This window comes from Mus caroli, unplaced genomic scaffold, assembly GCF_978045245.1.
Source record: "Mus caroli unplaced genomic scaffold, Mus_caroli_1 scaffold_6, whole genome shotgun sequence".
Classification (NCBI taxonomy): domain Eukaryota; kingdom Metazoa; phylum Chordata; class Mammalia; order Rodentia; family Muridae; genus Mus; species Mus caroli.
In genome coordinates this window covers 146,639,020-146,660,518 of record NW_028227261.1, presented here as the reverse complement: position 1 = coordinate 146,660,518, position 21,499 = coordinate 146,639,020, and the positions used below count along the sequence as shown (strand labels likewise).

Genomic DNA, 21,499 nt, shown 5'->3' with positions numbered 1-21,499 from the left:
TTATATGCAGTAAATTATTAACATTTCTAAAAACATAAAAAGGTAAAGAGACATATTTCAAGACAGGAATTACTTCCCTATTGCAGTAATCCAGAAAAGAGCCCATGCAGCTTGATATCTTCACTCTCAAGCTAAGAATCATTTCATATCACATAATCTACACCTAAGAGATGACTTAGGCATTCCTGGTGTTTAGGCATGGCTCTTCCTGGTGGTCAACCTGACTACATCTGGATTGTGCTACAATCCAGAAATGGAGGGCACAGCTGTGACTTAGATCTAGAGGCTAGAACAGACTTCTGACCCAGATCTTGACATGGATTACTGAAATCATCCTGCAAGCTTTGAGAGAATTCTCTAGGATTCAGTAAGCTTTTGCTGATCCTGAACACCATGGTACGTGGTTTGAGCCAAGTGAAATGGCTTTGATCTTTTCCTTCATCCTGGATGGATAATGGGTTGGCTGCAACACTGAGACTTTCTTCACGTTCCATACTTAGTCCTCCCTTTCCCTTAAGGCCTTGTGTTTTTTAAGCCTAGAATTCCTTCTGGTTACAGAAGAAAACAGATATGAAAGTGATGCTGGATATTGCCTCATCAAAGCTGAGAAGACAAAACCATTAACTGCAAAAGCACGTATTGGAAATTTTTCAACATAATCAAGGATGGCTCCAAAGACCAAGAAAAAAATGGCAGTAATTTGCAAAAGGTTTATTCTAGGATGTTTGCTGGTCTTCTTTCTTTTTCTCTTTGTTGCTGCTGTTTTTAATGAAGGAAAGCACATCTAATAAGAGAAAGAAACATGTATAATTGGTGCTTACAGAAAATAAATCATTGTGATGTATTGCCGTCACTGGAAACCTGTATATGGAACAATGATATTTGAGTCTTGGGTGATCTGCTCTGTGACCAGTCCAAGTGGCTTTTAAAGTGGGCTAATACTTAACAAAAAAAAGCATATAACTATTTTCCAGAAGATCTAATAGTATAATGTTATAATATCAGGCATGATTTGTAAACTGGACCGCAAACCTGATCTTATTATTTACTGTTACTAAGATTTGGTTTTTCTGAAACCAATTTTTAAAAATTCAAAGAATAATTAAAGTACAGCAATTAGCTTTCTGCTTGCAGAGGGCGTGGGGTTGGTTTCCAGCACCCACACCAGGATGCTCACAACCTCCTATAATGCCAGTTCCAAAGAATCTGACGCCCTCTGCTGGCCTCCACGGGTATCTGCACACATGTGCCATGCACTCGCACACATACACAAATAAAAATAAACACTTTAAAGACTTCAATAAATACTGGACCTCATAGTGACCATAGTCTCCCTGAAATGTGAGCCATCCATCACTGCTGAAGCAAAGCATTCCCAGCACCTTGGTGAATTACATGCTAATTCGATAAACAACTTCCAAATCCTCACTCATACGTTCAAATGCTAATACAAAACGGTCTGAGAGTCCTCGTGGGAATAATAATCCCTCTTATCAAAGCTCTGCAGATGTCCAGAAACAGCACATTTTAAAAACCTGTCATTTTACTTTCAAAACTAAAGTTATTCCAAAAGCACAGCTGAAATAAATCTCAATTATTTTAAGCATTTTAAAGAGAATAACTATCATGGAATTTTCCTGCTCTTTAGTTCTAAGAGTTTAAATGAAACATTCATGCATTAAATTCAAAGTCTGACTATCAAATAGTTTCACTTTAATAAAAATTTGAATTATGTGCCTTAGGGCATTATTATATATCAAATAAAAGAAAACATCCATAAGTCTGATTCCCACATAACTTCATGTGGAACTAAGACTACATTTGTATTATGCATTTCAAGACAAAAGGATAATAATGCATTCACAAAAGGACAAAATCAGAATTAGAAAACCGGAAGGATTTTCCCCTTTGAAAACGAATATCTCAGCTGTAACTACTTTAAAACTTAGAAAAAGTAAATATCATTGTTCTATCAAAGAGCTAAGGATCTAACATATACAAAATCTCAGTAGCAGCATGAGATTTCAGTATCTGTGTACAATAAAGACAGACAGAGGGACAAAGGACACACACACACAGCACAGTGATGAATGTTTAGATACTCAGAAGCAACTCTGGTCTAGGACCAGATAAGAGTCAAACACTCAAGGCAACAGCCTCATGCCACTAAAAGCGTCATTTGCATTAATTATATTTACAGAGTGAATACCAGCCATAGTCTGTAAAGCCTAATAAGTTACCACTAACCAGTCCCTTTGTACCTCTCTCTAAGCTCTTAACGGGCCTCTTCCTGTAGCTCTAACTTCTCCTCCAGTTGAGTCTTTTCCCGAATGCCATTGCCACATAGTGACTAAGCTACTCCTCATGTAAAACACAAAGCAAGGGACGGGCAGGTCCAATCTATGAGTCAGCATCCCTTTCTTCCTTCAACTTGGAGCACACAAAGCACCTGCTCTTCACAGAACTTGTCTTGGTGCGTGCTCTGGGTTGCTACGTTCAAGGTTCAAAGTCTTCAACACTAAAATCTGTCCCAGAGAACCAACTGCTCAACTGCACACTCTGCTCCTCCCCGCACCACACACACACACACACACATACACACACACACACACAGACACACACACACAGACAGACAGACACACACACACAGACACACACACACACAGACACACACACAGACACACACACACACAGACACACACACACAGACACACACACACAGACACACACACACAGACACACACACACAGACACACACACACAGACAATTTGTGCTCAAACTAAAATCCATCTCCGTGTTCTGCTTCACCTGACCCACTGTATCATAATAAACACATAGGCATGTATGTGTAAAATATCACAATGAAACTGTTAATCTGTGCGCTTGATGTGATAATAGCTGCTTTAGGAAGACCAATAAAGCCCAACAGTGCTGGTGGTGTGAAGGACCTGAGCTTTCTTTCTGGTGGGATTGAAAGTACTTTGAGAAACAACTGGGTAGCCATTTGTAAAGTTAAACAAACACCTTTCTCAGAAGTGTCCAGTCATTGTACCTGTAGCCTTTTCTACGAACCCCAGCCCCAGCATCCTTCATTGCTAAGCACTCGCATCACAGCGGAGACCTTCTCTGACCCCATCCTAAGGGTGTGAAGAAAAAGGAGGCCAGCCAAGCTGTGTATGTCAGCTTTTCAACCTCACTGTTCAAGCAATGAATTTCCTTTAGGCGGTGATTGGCCTGGCTTTAAATTACCTCTACTATAAAGTCCCATGTAAGATTCCATAAACACTTAGTGAAATAATCCCTCGGATCCATTTGAATGCCATTTTTTTCCTCTGTGACAAATGTTTTCATATTTCACACAAACTAATTTTCTGGTCTTGTGTGATGCTTCATTTTGATTTTCAACATGACTAGATTAAGAAATGCCCAGGAGATTAAAAAGCTCAGCACTGTTTGCAGAACATTAGATCACAGGGGCTCAGACCAACCCAGTGTATTATTTTGGTAGATTCCTGTGATGGAGAGAATGAGAGGCAGGTGCAATGCCTATTCGGAGGACACATATGACTAGAGAATGGCTTTTGAGCTGTTTCCTGGCCTGGCCTCTCTCTGTATCTGCTTCCTGTCTACCATGAAGGTCCTCTATCACAAGGACCTAGTTCCATCATGTTCTGCCCAAACAGAGCTGAGGACCACGGACTGAACTCTTTGAAACTATAAGCTAAAACAACTCCTTGGTCCTTAAGTTGTTTCTGTCAGATAGTTGTTCCGAGCAATGAGAAAATTGACAAGTGCGTCTCCACACCTGAAATTTTAGCAAGCTTCCTATACAAGCCCACTATTTTGATGGACAGGTATCTCCTTGTCAATGTACTCAAACTCTTAACTCTTTATTTTTCTCATCCCAAAATGGCCTCCTCCAGCTTTCCTGCTGTTATTCAATGGCATTCTAAGCATGGTTTCCTAAGACCCAAACCTCAGCATTTAATCTGACAATTTTTTTAACAGGTCTTGCCTGAGTTTATTTGTAAAAATAGCATAGGACACTGGTCATCTGTAAATAGTGTGTGGGTAGGTGTGTCACAGCAGTCTACCTGTCCTCACACTGGCAGGAGCCTTTTCTGTGGGTCCTTCCCAGGAGCCTAGACACCTTTGGGAGCCTGGGCCTTAGCTGGAGCTTTGGCCCATGTCTTGGTCTGAACCTTAGGCTTTGGTTGGCAGAGCCTTTGATCCTTGGCCATGTAGCTTTGAATCCGCTTCCCAAGCTTGCGGTGAGCTATGAAAGCCAGGCAGCTGGGTTTGTAGCTGGGGCCCTTTGGCATCTTGGACTTGATGGCCTGAGGCTTCACAAGGGCCTTAATGGCCTCTGTGCACTCAATGCCTTTGCATTGTTGGCCTGCATCTTCTTCAGGCCTTTCTTGTTGTGCTTCTTGGCAAAGTGCATGTTTCTCAGGAACTTGGTGCCAACCCCCTTAAGAGATTCGTATCTTTGTGACCACGGTTTCTTGATGCCATTTCCGTGCCATTGGTGGGACTGGTTGTGTGCGGTATGATTCTTGGACTTGGCCATGTCTGCACGGTAACCTGAGGCTCCCTAATCTGGCAATTCTATCTCCTTCCACCTTTGCCATACCCAGTTCATCAGTGGATACCGTCTATAATTTCTATGTCCTATGCATTATTTACTCTCCATTGCCACTGCTTCCAATCTAAGGTCCGGGTCTCCATGTCCATCATTTTGGCTACTCAACAGATTTCTAAAATCTTTCTGCTCCTGCTCTGGTTCACTTTAATTCAATCTACTCAATTTCTTCTTATGGTGTGCTATTAAGGAGACATGGGATAAAGTTACTCCCGTGAGTCAAGGTCCTTACAGGTTCATGATACATCCAGAATAATATCAAGATACGTTAGTGTGACTGACAACATCCGCCACGTGGATCTCTCATACTTCAGCCTCTATTTCTCTATTCTAAACACACCAGGCTTTCCTTCCGGGATCTCAGTGGACCTATGCCTTGCCTCCTCCACAGCAAGCATACGTGAGGCCTTTGCAGAAAGATATTTTCCCTTCCTGGAAGTTCCCTTGGCTCTTCCTCAGGTCTGCTCACTCATATGCCGCATTACTATGTGCAACTGTGTACTTGTGAGCACTTAGCACTCTCCTGACAACACCGTCCCTCAGATTCTAGATTCTGTGAGGGCAGAACCATGTATTCCTCTCTGGGTACACCCACAGCCGTCAGAATAAATGCTCACGAATAACTTCGGATGTAATTCATTTTACTTCTTCAGCTTATCTATTTCGAAGTTTGGCCTATAGCACACTCAGACTTTCTCATCTAAACATCTGAATTACGATACTTTTCCCATTCCTAGCAATGGTGGATTTGCTGGACCTTCATTATCTCAAGTTAGAGGAAGGGGAGGGGAAACTACACCGGCCAGTTGAGAAATGAGAATACCTGAGGCTGCCTGTTTTATATGTGCATTCTGAGAAACTTCTAAATGGCCTGGAGACAAGCCAGATACAACACATGTCTTATAGTGGATTCATGATGAGACAAATCAATCCCAACCCGCAGATATACAATAGAAAAGTAAGAAAGACATAAAAAGCTATATGGAAAATGGGTCAGGAAATGAAGTAAGCGAAAAGCAGGGGTCCCTACTGAGACTGGTGTTCAAGCTGAGCTCCGGGCAGTGGAGAGGTCACATAGGCAAAAGGAAGGAAGTACAGTACAGAGTGAGCAAAGCATACTCCAGAAAACCAAAGTCTCCACTATAGACTAAAAGCAGAGAGGAGAGAAGACTGACGACATCATCGCCGTTTGAAAATCTCCATCAATAGCGGTCACAGTCATGAGACTGTGAGCGTTGCAAGGCTTGAACTTTCCATTCAACTGTGACTTCACAGTTGTGCTATGTTACCAATACAACTCACATATCAGGACATACTCTCAAGGGTTCATCACTAGTCCCAGCTCTGTCCTGCTCCTTCAGGTACTGTTGTAGCAGAGGTGTCCCCATTGTGGGAAGCAGCTGTCTGCTACAATTTCTCTGACCAAAGCACACTTAGGTGGCTTACAAGGTAAGGAAAGATTCCAATACATAGTAACCTTTGTGTTTTTTATCTTTCTCATGTTTGTGAACTTCCTAAGCATAAGTAATAAATATAATGAATTCAATATGTCATTCAATAAAATAATACTATTTAAAATATATGCTTCTTCAGTTAGCAAATAAAAAGCACTTCTAAGAAGCAAACAAAAGAGAGTAAAAGGGCAGGAGCAATATGACCAAAGTAGGTCATATATGCGAAAATGTCACACATAAACCTATTATTCTGTACAAGTAACATATGCTAACAACAAAGACTTCCCCAGGACTTTCAGACATGCCCAATCAGCCCTTCATACACCACTGAACAGATGACCCTACAAGGTGCTAAACAGGAAGGCTAATTCTTCTAGGCCTTTCATGCTCTGTGATCAGAGGAAGCTGCTGCTGTATCTTCAGATGACAAAGTGAATGCTAAAGAGACCGCTGCAAATTCCTGCCTCTTAACCCCACATGCTCTTCCTTAGGAAAGCCACCATTAAGGTAGAAATTGGGATCAAGGATTTTCAAGTGAGAAAATAAAGATTTAAAAAAATATATTGCATGAAACGAAAGGACTGCCCTAACTTGTCACTAATGGAGCCAGAGGCTGCACCATAATGTCTTACAGTGACATGCATTTCAGTAGTCAGTCTGTAGGATGACTTTGGGATTCCGGGCTAAGGTAGCTCACTTCCTTGTCTAATTTTACATACACTGATGCAGATGGGCTTGTTCCCGGGCTCTCCGGCTACTGAAATGCCGCTCGGATGACTCTATCACTCAGGGGCTGAGTAGGTCGGAAATTGTCTCCCAAAATCCCATCGCAGCCCTCCACAAGTTCTGCCCCCTTGACATGTGTCCTCAGCCTTCGAAATTCTTCTATCTGGAAAGAAAAGCAGAATAAAGAAAATTAGTCACTAACCATACATATGCAAGTTCAGAATTTCATAAGCAATTTAAAATATTCATAAATTATAGTATAAAAGAGAAAATGAAAGGTGAACTTCAAAAACAGAAAAAAGAACTGAAAAAAAAAAAAAGCCCAGTGGTTAAGAAAGCATGCTGCCCTTGCAGAGGACCTGAATTCAGTGTTCAGCACCCACAATAGGAATATAATCCCCACTTCTGGCCTCCAGGGGTACTGCACACACACACACACACACACACACACACACACACACACACACACACACTCAAGTAATAATAAATCAAAAAAAATTTAAGCCAGTAAGACAGATTTGGTTGTTCCAAACCTAAGGATATCAGACAAGGTCCTTAAAAGAAGACAATAGGAATCCGGGTAATTCCATTGTCTACAGAAACCTACTAGGTTTGCTAATGTGGAAATCCAACCACACAAAATTTTTGTGTCAGCTTACTACACACAGAGAATAATGGGGAGATGCTCTGACCCTTCCCGAGGGCATTCCTAGCTGACCTGCTCTGACGTCACTGGGTGTGAGAAGATTAGGTGTTAGATTTGCTGTGAGAATGCATAGAATACTCAAAAAATATCCAGATATTCATCTGATAGAGCATTTGAGCATAGAATATCTAAAGTATTAGCTACCCCCCCCCCCCGCCAAAGAAACCTAAATATTGAGAAAATAAACAACCTAATCTGAAAGTGACCCATGGGACCTGGAGAGTCTGCTCAACAATTGATAGTGTAAACGGCTCTTACAAAAGACCCGTTTTGTCCCCAGCATTCCTTTTAGTGGATTCGAAACCATCTGTACCTCCAGCTCCATAGGGCATGGCACCCTTGCCTGACCTCTGATGGTACCTACACTCACATGCACAAACCCACAAGCAGACATGTACATATCATTTTAAAATAAAATACTTTCTAAGATGGGCTATTAACTAAACCAAGAATCCTCAAAAGAAACTATATAAATGGCTAAGAAGACTCTTAAGAAGCACTCAACATCCTTAGCCATCAGGGAAATGTATATTAAAAGCACTTTAAGATTCTATGTCACCCCATCGTGACGACACAATTTGCTATGCTTACAGACAGAAACCTGGGCCTCACTGTCTCTTGAGAAGCCTTGTCAAGCAGCTTCAGATTGGAAGCAGATGCAGAGACCTAGAGCTCAACATCAGGCAGTGCTGGGGAGTCTTCTGGAAGAATGGGGAATAGGGCGGAGTGAGCCAGAGGAGTCATGGACACCACAAGAAAACCTACAGAGTCAACTCACCTGGGCCCATAGGGGCTCACAGAGACTGAACCACCAACTAAAGAGAGAGCAGAGGCTGGGCCCAGGCCCCCCTACATTTGTTGCAGTTGTGCAGCTTGGTCTTCATATGTTCCCCTAACAACTGGAGCCAGGGCTTTCTCTGTCTCTGTTACCTGCCATTAGTTCACCTTCCCAGACTGCCTGTTTGAGCCTCTGTGAGATAGTTAGTCTTGGTGGGACTAGATGTCCCAGGGTGGGGTGGTATACAAAGAGTCAATGGGGGAGGGATTTGAAGGGGCAGGACTGGGAAGGGGAGAGGTGGGAGGGATAAAATTGGGGTACAATGTAAATAAAAATGAATAAATTATGAAAAATATTTTTAAAAATTTAAAAAGATTTCATGTCAATAACACAAATAAGCAGCATTTATTTGTAGTACAAATTGTAGTATAGCTGTGGCTAGGGGGAATGTTTATGCATTATTTGTGGGGGTGGGGTGTAAACTAGTGCAGCCACTTTGGAAATAAGTCTGGAGGTGAAAAAGAAAACAGAACTGTAACTAGAAAATGACCAAGCTATCATTGCAGGGTACATACCCAAAGAACTTTCCAGCCACCGACACGCATGCACATCCATGCTCACTGCTGCTCGATTCACATTAGCTAGGAAATGGGCTCACACCACATGCCCATCAACCAATGAATTAACAAGAAAAGTGTGGTACATAGACACAATGGAATATTACTGAGTCATGAAGAATGATGACATTTGCAAACAAAACTGGAAAAATTATACTGAGTGAGGTAACTCAGACCCAGAGCGACACAGGAGGAGGATGGGTACGCTACCATAAACTAATTCTTATGAAAAACTCTATGGGAACCCACTAGTTAATAGGCTAATTTCAAAATATAACTTTAAAAGAAATGAGTTCAAACAGAGGCAACTTCAATGAGTGGACATATCCATCCAAGAGGATTTGGCTTATTAAACATAAACAAACACCTCCCTACAAGTTACTGGTCAGGAAGGCACCCAGAAGTTCTAAAACAAAGAGGATAATACCATTGCTCTCTCTGCCCACGAGAACTGCATGGCGAGACCTTATTGCTGAACACACAACATACGGTGACTGCAGACCAACATCAAACTGTCCAGCAAAGTCTTCCCTGCTCATTAGCCCTCACCATGCTAGATGATGCTATACACATAGCTGAAAGGGTAAAACGCTGTTGTCTTTATGTGGCTCCGGAGGCTGAATGCTACAATCCTGACCTGCCAGGGAATACGTGCCCACTGGTGTTATAGCGGTGCAGTCCTTATAGGGTAACTAACTGCACATACAGCAATCAATGCAGAGGCACATAATTGGTGAAGGTGTGTAAAAGAAGGGACTGGGTGTTCAGTCTTGCATGGGACATCTTTAATAACCTCACACCCCTACTGAGGCTCAAGGAGCATCACAGAAGAAGCAGAAAGAATGTAATGGCTGGAGGACAAGGACGAGAGCTATGAAATGCTGCCTTCTAGATATGACATGGCCATTACATTCATGAAGACAGCAGCTGTAGCTACCTACACATATACTCTTAAGATGAAGCTGTCTAATAAAGGTGGGGCTCATGTTACTGAGGTGCTGCTGGCAGGTAAGAGCTGTTCAGGAAGGGAGAATCACTCTTCTTTGAGGGTATGGCCACTAGAAGATTTCCCATTCTCTGATGGAAGTTCCTAGACCCATGCACATATGAGTAGCATTAATTGTTCTTAGTGTGTTATCATGGAAGAAGAAAAGGAGGAAGAAGAAGGGGAAGAAGGGGAGGAGTAAATTAAATTAGGAAAGGTATTAGGGGAATGCAAGTAGTGTTGGAGGTTATGTATATGACTATATTTCATTATATATATGTATAAAATATTGATAGAATTAGATATATACATACATAGTTAGTTAGATAGATAGATAGATAGATAGATAGATAGATAGATAGATGATAAATAATACATATATACATACACACATAGGTATATACATACATATATACATACATAATACATGTAGGTAGAGATAGATGATAGATAGATAAATAGATAGATAGATAGATAGATAGATAGATAGATAGATAGATAGATAGATAGATAGACAGACATGTATGTCATACATACATACATACATACATACATACATAGAATGCCGACCCCTCTTCTCATCTAGCCCTCTGGAGTATACAGACATGAAAGATGCCTCTGCTCCTCCCAGTGTAAGCCCAGATTCTTCTCGCCACCATTCCCAGCCCATCTCCCCACTCTGGTTGTCTCTCCTTGCCTGTGGCATGGGAAAAGATTTCCAGGGTTCTGAGGACCTCCTTGTCAGGTCCTCTGGTTTGAGCCTCCTAAGAAACTGTAGTCTACCAGATGTGAATGTAAGAAGAATTTAGTAGCCAACAAAAATTCCATGAGCATTCCCCAAGCTCATCCCACATGCTATCCATGTAACCTACAATATCTGGTACTTAACTAAAATATTCCACAGCAATAAGAAACAGCCATGTTCCATTCTTTTCACACAGGAGTGTCTATGTATCAAAATATTGTGGTTACAGAGGTCTGTAACCCAAGAATCCAGTCTTCCTTTAAAGAGAAGCAATGAAAGAGATCAAGAACTTCAGAGCTTCTAACTAAAGCCCAGACTTAAAAGGGACCAGGCAGTCTCTAAATGATTTCAAAACCACGTGTGTGCCTTCTCCTATGTCCCATACCTAATGAAGTTCACTCCCATATAGGCTAGAACACAGAACTGAGATCAATTAAATGATGGGTTAGATTAACAACCTGGTTACAAAGATGACTTGTAATGTTTTCTTCTTCCACATCTGCAGATAGAGACTGAGTTTTGGGAGGAAAGTCTGACCCAGCTGGAGTTGTCATGGTGATCTGCATGTTCACTATGCCTACATGCTGTTCTTGCATCGCAGTGCCCATCAAACACGTAAGCAACTACTAAACCCGCCTTCTTTACTGCTCCTTCCCAGGGTCCTAAGCAGTACCCAATGCTTATAGCAACTGAAAACTCTAGAACTGGGGCTGCATGAGAATCCCCTCAGTATTTGCTTTTGCTTTTCGCTTAATGTTTACCCCCCACCCCCAAGGGTGAAAACAGAAAAACTCTGGACAGCACAGAATCCTATGCTATTTCCAAAAGAATAGAGTGGTGAAGGTGTGGGCTTGTAGCCAAATGCCTGTCATTCTCTCTTGGCTCTGCTACCTGGGTCCCACATGACCAAATGGCATCACCTCTTTATGCTCCAATTTCCCCTGTGCAACAGAGATGACAATGATGGCAACATTCACAGGGGTGACATACACAGTAGAAGGAAGAAAGAGTCCTTGCACAGACACTTGGCATAGCTCCAGCAGCAAATCACTTATACTAATTACTAACCAGCCATCCGCTCTGTAGCTTCTTTATACACCAAACCTTCAGCATTCTGGAGATAAATCATTAGCTAAAATTTTTAGTAAATCAGTCCACTGGGAAAGTTTAAATCTTGCCTCTCAGCATTCACTTTACACTGTATGAAGAGTCTATGCCAAAGTTCACAAGCCATAGGGAGGATCAGTAACAAGCTGTAGCCTAAGCACATTATAGAAACTGTGTCATTTTTCACTGACTTTGAAGCTTATTTTAAAACTCGATTAATTTTATACTTTCTTTTCCTAAGCCGAAGGCACAGCCTTCAAGCCCTGGACCTCAGTATGGTGCACATTATATGAAAACAACTTCTTGAGAGGAGATCTGGCCAAATACTAGCCTCAATCATTGCCCTCTGTAGAAAACTGCTAACTATATTGTGCTGTGCACTTAAAAGTATCAAGGGGTTAGATCTTGAATTAACTGCTCCCATCATGGCTCAGTGGGTAAGAGCACCCGAATGCTCTTCCGAAGGTCCAGAGTTCAAATCCCAACCACATGGTGGCTCACAACCATCTGTAATGAGATCTGACTCCCTCTTCAGGTGTGTCTGAAGACAGCTACAGTGTACTTACATATAATAAATAAACTGTGTCTGAAGACAGCTACAGTGTACTTACATATAATAAATAAATAAATCTTTAAAAAAAAAAAGAATGCACGGTACTAACAAAGGCCATAAGAAGAAATGTTGAAGGGTTATCTTGGTTTCTTTTCTGTTGCTGGAAGACACCATGACCACTGTATGGAAGAGTTCATTGGGAGCTGAGATGGTTTGAATGAGAAAGACCCAAATAAGTTTGCATATTTGAACACTTGGTTCCCAGTTGGTGGAAGTATTTGGGAAGGATTAGGAGGTGTGCCCTTGTTAGAGGTGTGTCACTGGGGGCAAGGTTTTGAGATTTCAGATGGCTATGCCATTCTCACTTAACTCTTTCTCTGTCTTCCTCCTACTTACAGATAAGAACATATGCTTCCAGCTATGTTTCCATTGCCATGCCTGCCTTCTTCAGGGCTCCCAGACATGATTGATGGTCATACCCTCACACTCAGAGACTTTAAGACCTCAATAGACTCCTTCTTCTATAATTTGCTTTGACTGTAGAGTCTTCTTCACAGCAATAGAAACATAACTAAGATAAAGATGATGAGCATGTTGATGGTCTTGATAGTGCCAATGGTTTCACGGGTATATCCTTATTCCAAAGCCTATCAAATTTTATGTATTCTTATGGATCTTTATGCCAACTATGCACAACTCCCTATGTGAATCATATTTCAATAAAATAGTGTAAGGTCAGAGTAGCATATGATTTACGACTATACTCCCAGCACTCAGGAGGCGTCTAACTTCTCAACTATGAGTGACTCTGTACAGACTTTGTAACCTGGACATGTTTTCACGAGTAAGAATTAGAGAAGAGAAAGAGCATCCTCTTCCCAAGCACTCTGGTGTCAATGTCTCTCTTATTCCCATCTATAGCCCACAGCAGCTTCAGCCCAGCCGACTTCCTCCCCACTTCTGGGTTGCTGCTGCTGAACTTCCTCCAGAAACAGAGGTCACTAAGCTACATCTACCACAGAAGTGCTCTCATCACACAAGACAGAAGCATGATCATACAAAGTGTCACAGAAGGTGCTGCAAGTGCCTAAAAGCAGTCCATGTAAGTATATAACACTTCCAGAGGTCCAGAGGCTAAGCATGAAATCACTCAGAAACTTCCCACCAATACCTTTCTATTGACTATCTGTTGCAGTCACATGTATTTTTGGTTAAACCCATGATTTTGATAAATTCTACCGGCTTTTTGTTTTGTCTTTACATGTGTGCACACATGGCTATGTTTCCACTGAGCAGGGTCTAGGGCTTCCCATCCCCTTCACACTCATCTTCTGAACCTCAATGTTTGGAATTAGAATACAAATCTAATACATGGTTGGGATGAGTGCAGGACAGGGTAACAAAACAGTACTTGAAGTGACTCTCAAGAATGGCAGTGAGGACAGTCAGCTGCTATACCACTCCAACTTGGTTAGCATCTCAGGTGGAGCCCAGAGACCTCCTGAGGATGTGGGTGCACACTCAGGTCCGAGACCTACAAGTACCTGAGTCTTTTTTATGCTCTGGTCATGGAATACCTAAAGCTGGTGGGTGATGTAAAAATAATATGTTTCTCACAGCTCTGGAAGTTGGAAATTATAAGAGCAAGGGGCAGGCTCATGGCAGCATCTTCTCACAGCAAAAAGTGGAAGAAGAAACAAGCAAGAAAATGAAGTACAAAGTCTTTTCTCCAAGGACTCATCAACACCATAGCCTTGGTCTTACTTTTTGATTGCTGTGACAAAGCACAATGGTGAAGGCACTTTGTAGAAGAAAGCATTTAAGTTGGGGCTCACCCTTCCAGAGAGTCGGAGCATCATCATCATGGCTGAGAGTATGGCAGCAGGCAAGCAGGCTTAGTGCTAGGGCAGGATCTGAAAGCTTACATCCTGAGACACAACCATCAAGCACAGAGAGCTAACTGGAAATGGTGTTGGCTCGTGGAACCTCAAAGCCCATCCCAAGTGACACAGTCTCCAACAAGGTCCTACCTCTTAATCCATTTCCAAAATGTTTCACCAATTGGACACCAAATATTTAAACATATGAGCAAGGGATGGGGGACCTCATAAAAACCACATTCTACTCCACAAGTTTCTAGCTATATCAAATGCAAAGTGCTGCATTTAGTTCAACTTTAGAAGTCCTAGTCATCTTTTACAGTCGTAACATACTGTAAAAGTCCAAAGTCTCATCTGAGCCTCAAGGCAATTTTAATTATAACCCACTATAAAATTAAATCAAAAAGCAAATAGAATACTACCATAGTATAATGGTGCAAAATATAATTACCATTCCAAAAGGAAGGAATGAAGGCAGAATGAGGAAATACGGCACTGAAACCCAGTAGGGCAAATGCTAAATTCTGTAACTCCATCTCTGATATCAAAGATGGTTCCATCCTTCTTACTTTGCTGAATGCTCTCCCAGGCAGACATCCTTGGGTCTGCAATTCAGTCTAGGCGTCACTCTCATAGCTTCACACAGTGATTTCTTAGAGCTGCCATGCAGGGACACTTCTGCTAACAAAGCGGGGCTTAGCAGCTTTCCTTAACTGAGGAGGAAGATTCCACATCCATTTTATTCCCCTTTCCTTCATGATCCAAAACCAGAACCACATGACTGGGGGCACCAAATTGCTTGGGATGAAGCCTGGCTCCCTCTGTTAATTATATATTTGCTTTTCAGGAGGAGAATATTCTTTGGGCCTTTTTTTCCCCCACAAGCTGCAGCACTGGCTGTGTGAAGTTTTGCCCTGAAGACATCACTCTTTATTCCATTCGGCATCTGGACCCTCCTTATCTCCTTCAGCATAAGCCTTGATTCCAACATAAAATTTCCTAGTATTCTTTTTCTCCACAAACTGTATGTTTTATATTTCTATTTGCCCTGATTGCCCCTTTTCATTGATCTGCATAAGAGTTATTAGTAATAACTACTCAACAGAATCAATATTTTGAGAGTAAATATTAGCTTGTCTTAAAATCTTCTCTACCAACAAAATCAGTCCAACACTCTTCTTACATCTCGATCCCATAAACAAAAAAGAAGCCTTCGTGACAGACCCCAGCTTTTAGTACTATCACATTGCTAACACCAAAATTTTGGAAGGGACCCATTAAACCCATAGATGTGGGATTTCCTTTTTCCCTTCAATTTAGCTTCAAACAGATTCTTAGGTCACAGACAAAGGGCAGCCACCTTGCTCTCAGCACTATTGTCTTCTAAACTCCTACTATGATGGCCCATTAAGCCCCATTTATAGCATTTAACCACTTTCCCAGGTCCCAATGTCTTCCATTCCTCCAAAAAAATAACATAGTTAAGCCTGTCACAGCAATAGCCCACTCTCTGGTACCAATTTCTGTCTTAGTTACTTTTCTATTGCTGACAAAACACCATGTCCAAAGTAAATTAGAAAGCTTTTAGTTTGGGGCTCACAGTTCCAGAGGGTTGGAGCCCATGATCACCATGGTGACAATGGGAAGCAGTGTGACATGAGCTGACACTGGAGCAGCAGCTCAGCACTTATATCGTGGTCTGTAAAGTAGGGGGCAAATAGAGCTAACTAGGAATGGTGGTGGATTTGGACACTTGAAAGCCTGTCCCCAGTGATGTACCGCTTCCAACAAGGCCAAAGTTTTTAAACACATGAACCTGTGGGGGCCACCCTCATTCAAACCACCAGAGCCATGGACATAGATTAAAAGTATATCTGACATGCCAAATCAGCTGAATTCTTTCCATGCATGTCCATGCATAGTAACAACCAATACACTTCTCTTGATATGTGTTCGCATCTCTTGCTATATAATCACTGTTCCACCGTCATATTCTAACAATGCTAGGCAGTTCTGTCTCCATTTTAATGACCACAAAATAAAAAGCATTTTAAATTTTCTGTCATATTTGATGACGTTTGGTATTTCTCTTCTGTTTTGGAAATTTCATTCTAAGACTCTAAATTCAACAATTTAGATAAAAATGGTTTTTGCTGTTGTTCCTTGATTTCTAATAATTAGAGCCCTCTTATCTTAAAGTGATTAAATGGTTGTGAGAACATAAATAGAAAATTACTTTCATTCAAATCCACCCAAGCATCTTTTTCTGTCCAATATACAGCACACTAGCCTGGAATCATGAAAAAGTCACCTCCACAGAGGCTATGGGTCATGTATCCGGTCATGTATGGAGTCCTCAGCACCGAGGATAGGGCCACCCACATTGCAGCAGAAGCCCACCCTCTTTCACCGTAAGTTGCTGTGGACTTAGCAGGAAGTGGAATTATTTAGGGCACTTTTTCAGGGTTGCCAGTGAAGATGAGGCATTCCAAGGCACCAACTGCTTCTGTGAGGCTAAACAGACCTCGTGAGGCAGGATGCAGCTTCCCACCTTGAGACTCTGCCTATTACCCTCTTATGGGTGTTTTATGGACCCATATCTTTTTCTCTTTTTCCTCTGTCTCTGTCCCTGTCTCCCCTTCCTCCCTCTCTCCTTTAATGATACACACCTTCTTGATTTTTCTTAGTCATACCCTCTTTCTTTGAACTTCTAATTTTTACTGCCCTCTCTGGACTTCTTCTATTTTTTTTTAAACTTTACTTTCTATGGATCTCTATGAGAAGCATCGAGTGAAACCTTCAAAGGCAAAGACAGAAAACCACTCTGACATGCATCTTCATAGCCATAAACACATGTTGTATACATGTGCGTCTATACTTACACTGCTTCCCTCTCAAGAGATGCCACAGTGCTCTGTGCTAAAAATAAGCCCATTTCCTGACAGATTAGTGTGACTGGGAAGTCAGCCATTCTCAAAGGAAGAGGAGACATTTCCTCCAAACGCACAGGGTGTTGGCTTCTCCCAACACAGTTTATCTCCAGGTGTGACTTGGTGAATGAGGGTCAGACTTGATATCCGGTCTTACTCAAAGAGATAACACAAACACAGGTTCCCTTTGACACCAGAGAGAGCCACAAACAATGGATCTGCCTCTGTCCTAGAGTATACTGTTGAACTTAACAGTGAAAAATTGTATCGAGTCTACGCCACACCTGAGAATGTTCACAATGGAGCTCGCCTTTCACAAACCCAGAGCCGCTAGATCCTCCATGTGATTCCAGACAGATCACTGAGGGGAAACAAACTCATATAAAAGAGCTACTTACTCTAGGTCAACAAAGTTGGATGTTTATCTATTATGGAAGATGCTGTCACTATTAAATCTCAAAATAAGACGCCATTATCCCAAGGCTCTGTTTTCAATAGTTAAAGTGAATTTTATAATTGCCACACTTCCTCCACATACACTTCTACTTTTCTGAAGTCATTCCTCAGCCCATCCAGCCTGGAATCACTGTGAACACATTACCACAACTGTAGCCTGTAGAGTCACTTTCCTTCGGAACTGAGAGCAATACTTTTGAAAGTGAAGGTCGTATTTCAATCTTTTGTCCCCTCTGCCCAGTTCACACTCAGACATAGTTTCTTTTAAGAACTAATAGATGAGGAAGAAGAATGGAGTTGGGATTGTTCTATGGAAAATAAAAGCTGAAGGGGATGTGGTAAAAGTTGGAAACCCATGAGAGGTATCCAGAAGAGGATGAATGGGGACTTTAAACTGTTCCCTAGACAATCTAACATCGGATTGAAAATGCTAAGTATGAGATTTTAAAGAATGCTGAGTGTGCAAGAAACAGTCTTCCCAAGTAAAGAACACACCAATTGATTATGCAATATCAAATGGTCAGCCCTGAAAATGTACATAAAATAACATTATACAGAATAAGCAGGGTATATCTATGTATTTATGAATACATATGTATTTACATATACATCTGCAACAATTTATGAAAAAGAAGCCATACATTTGAAAGAGCTGGGGGCAGAGGGCTACATGGGAGACTTTGGAGGAAGGAAATTATGCAATATAATCTCAACAAATAAAAATAATATTTAAAAACATAATAAGTGAAAATAATACTAGCAAAGGAATTAATCTATAATTTAGTTAACTTGAGCTTCTAAACTTCAAGAAATGATAAGGTATTTTAAAAATTGTTAAGACTTTCCTGAAGAAAACTTGGTTCTAACTATTTCTTAAGCATTTGAGGTGTGTCAAGAAGGGAAAATACAGCTTTAAAGAATAAGACCTCTAGATCTGGAAAGACAGAAACCTTGTAAACATCTCTGTACTGTACTGTAATCATGTCATTTTTTTCTATATGAGTGGTACTTTCAGTCACAGCCAGGACCACACATACTCAGCAAGAGCTCTATCCTCTGCCCCTTCAAAACCATCAACACATAATAGAGGTGCTGGCTCACGCTTTCCCAGCTAACATCCAGCCAAAATTTACTAGGCTGTCTTGACTCATGATGTTAGCATTCATCCTTCTTCCTCTTCCTCCTCCTCTTCCTCTCTCTTCTCCTCCTCCTCCTCCTTCCAAATACATCTTGCTACAATACCTAGCCTAGTCTTAAACTCCTGGACTCAAATGATTTTATCACCTTAGCATCCCTGTGGACGTGAGTCCCCACAGAAGGCTTTCACTAGCATTTAGAGAATCTGTGTGGAACCCCAGGACCGCAAGAGTAAATAAACCCAGGGAACAATCGAGAACGTTTCCAGGGCTTTCTTTCTGACCCTCACACACCACAGTAGTCTGCATGTCAAGAAAGAACGATTACGTGCCTGTGAAATAATCAGCTTAATCTCACTTAGCTCCAGAGCTTCCCTTTCCCATACCTGGAAAAACTCACGTAAAGCAAAGGCTACACTAACCAAAAGTTTGCCTGCTCACGGTGACTTTTGTTTACTCCACAAAAACTAACTTCTAGAATACAGATCATAAATGAACATTGGGTTTCTTTCATCTTTGACCTTTCTATCAATTTCCCAGGCTCACAGCATTTAACTTTCATCTGAAAGCTGTGATGATCTAACAACAGGAACTAAAGCATTTTCCCTTTATAGATAGGATATTTAACCTCATAACTTCCCTCTGAAGGATTGAAAGGTGCATACTCACCTGCATCTGGGATATAGTTAAAGGGTATCGGAATAATATCCAGGTGACTCCTTCGCTGCACGGTGGGATAGTGAGAGATCCTTCATAGACCCAGTAATCCCGCAGAAGAGGGTCTGTGCGAACACACAGGCAGGTTATGAACGGGCGACCTGATGGACTTAAGATGCCAGCAGCAATTTTCACAATGGCAGTCAGTTCATGTAACACTTCTCAGATGGATGCTATTACACTACCACTTGTGAAATCACAATAATCAATGAAAAACCAGATTAATTCACTTTATATTTCCAAACATTTCTATCAATGGCTCATTACACATATCTATCATGTGTCTTAATACAGTTAGGAAACTATTGCCCATTTTTTATAATAGCTGATTCACAGCTGATTTCTATTTAACTATGTGTTGTCCTGTGTTCTTTGGGGTAGTATACAACAATTCATTGACTCTTCTCAACAAACAAATGAGACACGTTAGCCCCATTTTATATGGGAAAACTAAGTTATAAAATGTTAGCAATTTATCCAAGATCACACAGCTACTAACCGGCAGAAGATTTGAACCTAAGCAACGGCAGTGTTTTTAAACATTCCATTCTAGTGATCTCTACATTTCATTTTCAACAGCACGTTACTAAAATCCTACTGTGATACAAGAAAGCAAGCCACTTATTTGAAGTCCTTAGCACTGCCTAAGAGAACTGGTGATTGAATGTACACCAAGGGAAGTGTTCACTATGTGAGGGAAACTACTTTGTGATAGAAGAGCTAAGCTAAGTGTAGAGAGACGATACAACGTATCAACGTGGTTGGTTTAGTTTGGAACACTACAGAACGGCACATAATTTAAGCAGAGAAATGTGGAGATCAAAACTATAACTCCAAGTTATCTTCAGGATGTTTTATATATAATTATTACCTGTGCATGAATACAGTTACAACATTTAAATACTGATGCTGTAAGTAAGTAATCTTATAAAAGTGGATATAAAGTTTCTTTCATTCTAGCAATAATCTGATTGTCTTGGGAGTGTTATCAGCTACTTGACGCTTGCCGGTTCTTTACTCTGAGGTGGCCACTTCACATTTTATAAATCATGTCACTGAGGAAGTTCTTTCTGGAGTAAGGAAGCAGAGGCAAGGGTTTCCTAACATTCAAAAGCTTTCCTGCCTTATCAACAGGTGATCTGAACCTGCACCTGGTATAGAGAACAGAAATTCCAAAGAAATCTTGTCAGCTAATAACAGATGCTCATGAACACTCAAGGAGAACAGGGAGCTTACACACACAATCAAAGTCCAATCAAGGCCATCAGATAAATGCTTACCTGGTAATAAAGTGTTAGGATTAAAGCATGGTATTGTTTTGGATTTTCCCTGAAAGAGAAAAAGATAATTCACTCCATGTTAGTATAAAGTTTATTAAAATTTTGAATAAAAATTATGAGAACTAAAGATCTCTGCACGTAAGTCTTTTTTTGTTGTTTTTTTGTTTGTTTGTTTGTTTGTTTGTTTTTCGAGACAGAGTTTCTCTGTAGCCCTGGCTGTCCTGTCACTTTGTAGACCAGGTCATTTTGTAGACCAGGCTGGCCTTGAACTCAGAGATCCACCTGCTTCTGCCTCCCGAGTGCTGGGATTAAAGGCGTGCGCCACCACGCCCGGCTGAAGTCTTTTCTTATGATTTTACCAGCTCCCAGTATTAGTGAGTTGACCACTCTTCTCATTGGAGTGAGATAGACTATATCCAGTAAAATACGCCTGCTCTGAGTCTATGGCTGTTTGTTTTTTAATTTAAATTTCATTTGTAATGTCTGGTGTAGAATATGCAACTGGTGCCTATTGCCCTTCAGAAAAATTTTTACTAAAACAGATGCCATTGCAAAAGTTGTCAGAGGGTGTCTCCTCCTCACTTCCCGGACTCCATCCTGACTTCAGGGGGAGCCCTTTGGTTGCCTTCCAGAAGATGGCCTCTGAGCCCCTGGAGTAACCCACCTCCACCCCTGGTAAGATGTTCTCCTATACCTGAAGGCTTGGGTCATGCCATATTTAATGTAGACTCTTGGTGATTTTCAACCCTTCCCTTGGGGCCTGTTACACCAGCGTGAGCCAGTGTG

At 41.3% G+C, this 21,499-nt stretch overlaps 1 protein-coding gene across 1 annotated transcript in view; it reads right to left on the bottom strand.

The window, feature by feature from the left end:
• Ca8 (carbonic anhydrase 8 (inactive)) overlaps window positions 1-21,499 on the bottom strand; it is a 91,621-nt gene that overhangs the window by 17,372 nt on the left and 52,750 nt on the right. The window contains exons 6-8 of the mRNA XM_021159978.2: window positions 20,714-20,762; window positions 19,386-19,498; window positions 6,817-6,986 (exon numbers count right to left, since the gene is read on the bottom strand). Coding sequence (XP_021015637.1) covers window positions 6,852-6,986; window positions 19,386-19,498; window positions 20,714-20,762 — 297 coding nt within the window. The 3' untranslated portion in view covers window positions 6,817-6,851. The remainder of the gene's footprint in view (window positions 1-6,816; window positions 6,987-19,385; window positions 19,499-20,713; window positions 20,763-21,499) is intronic.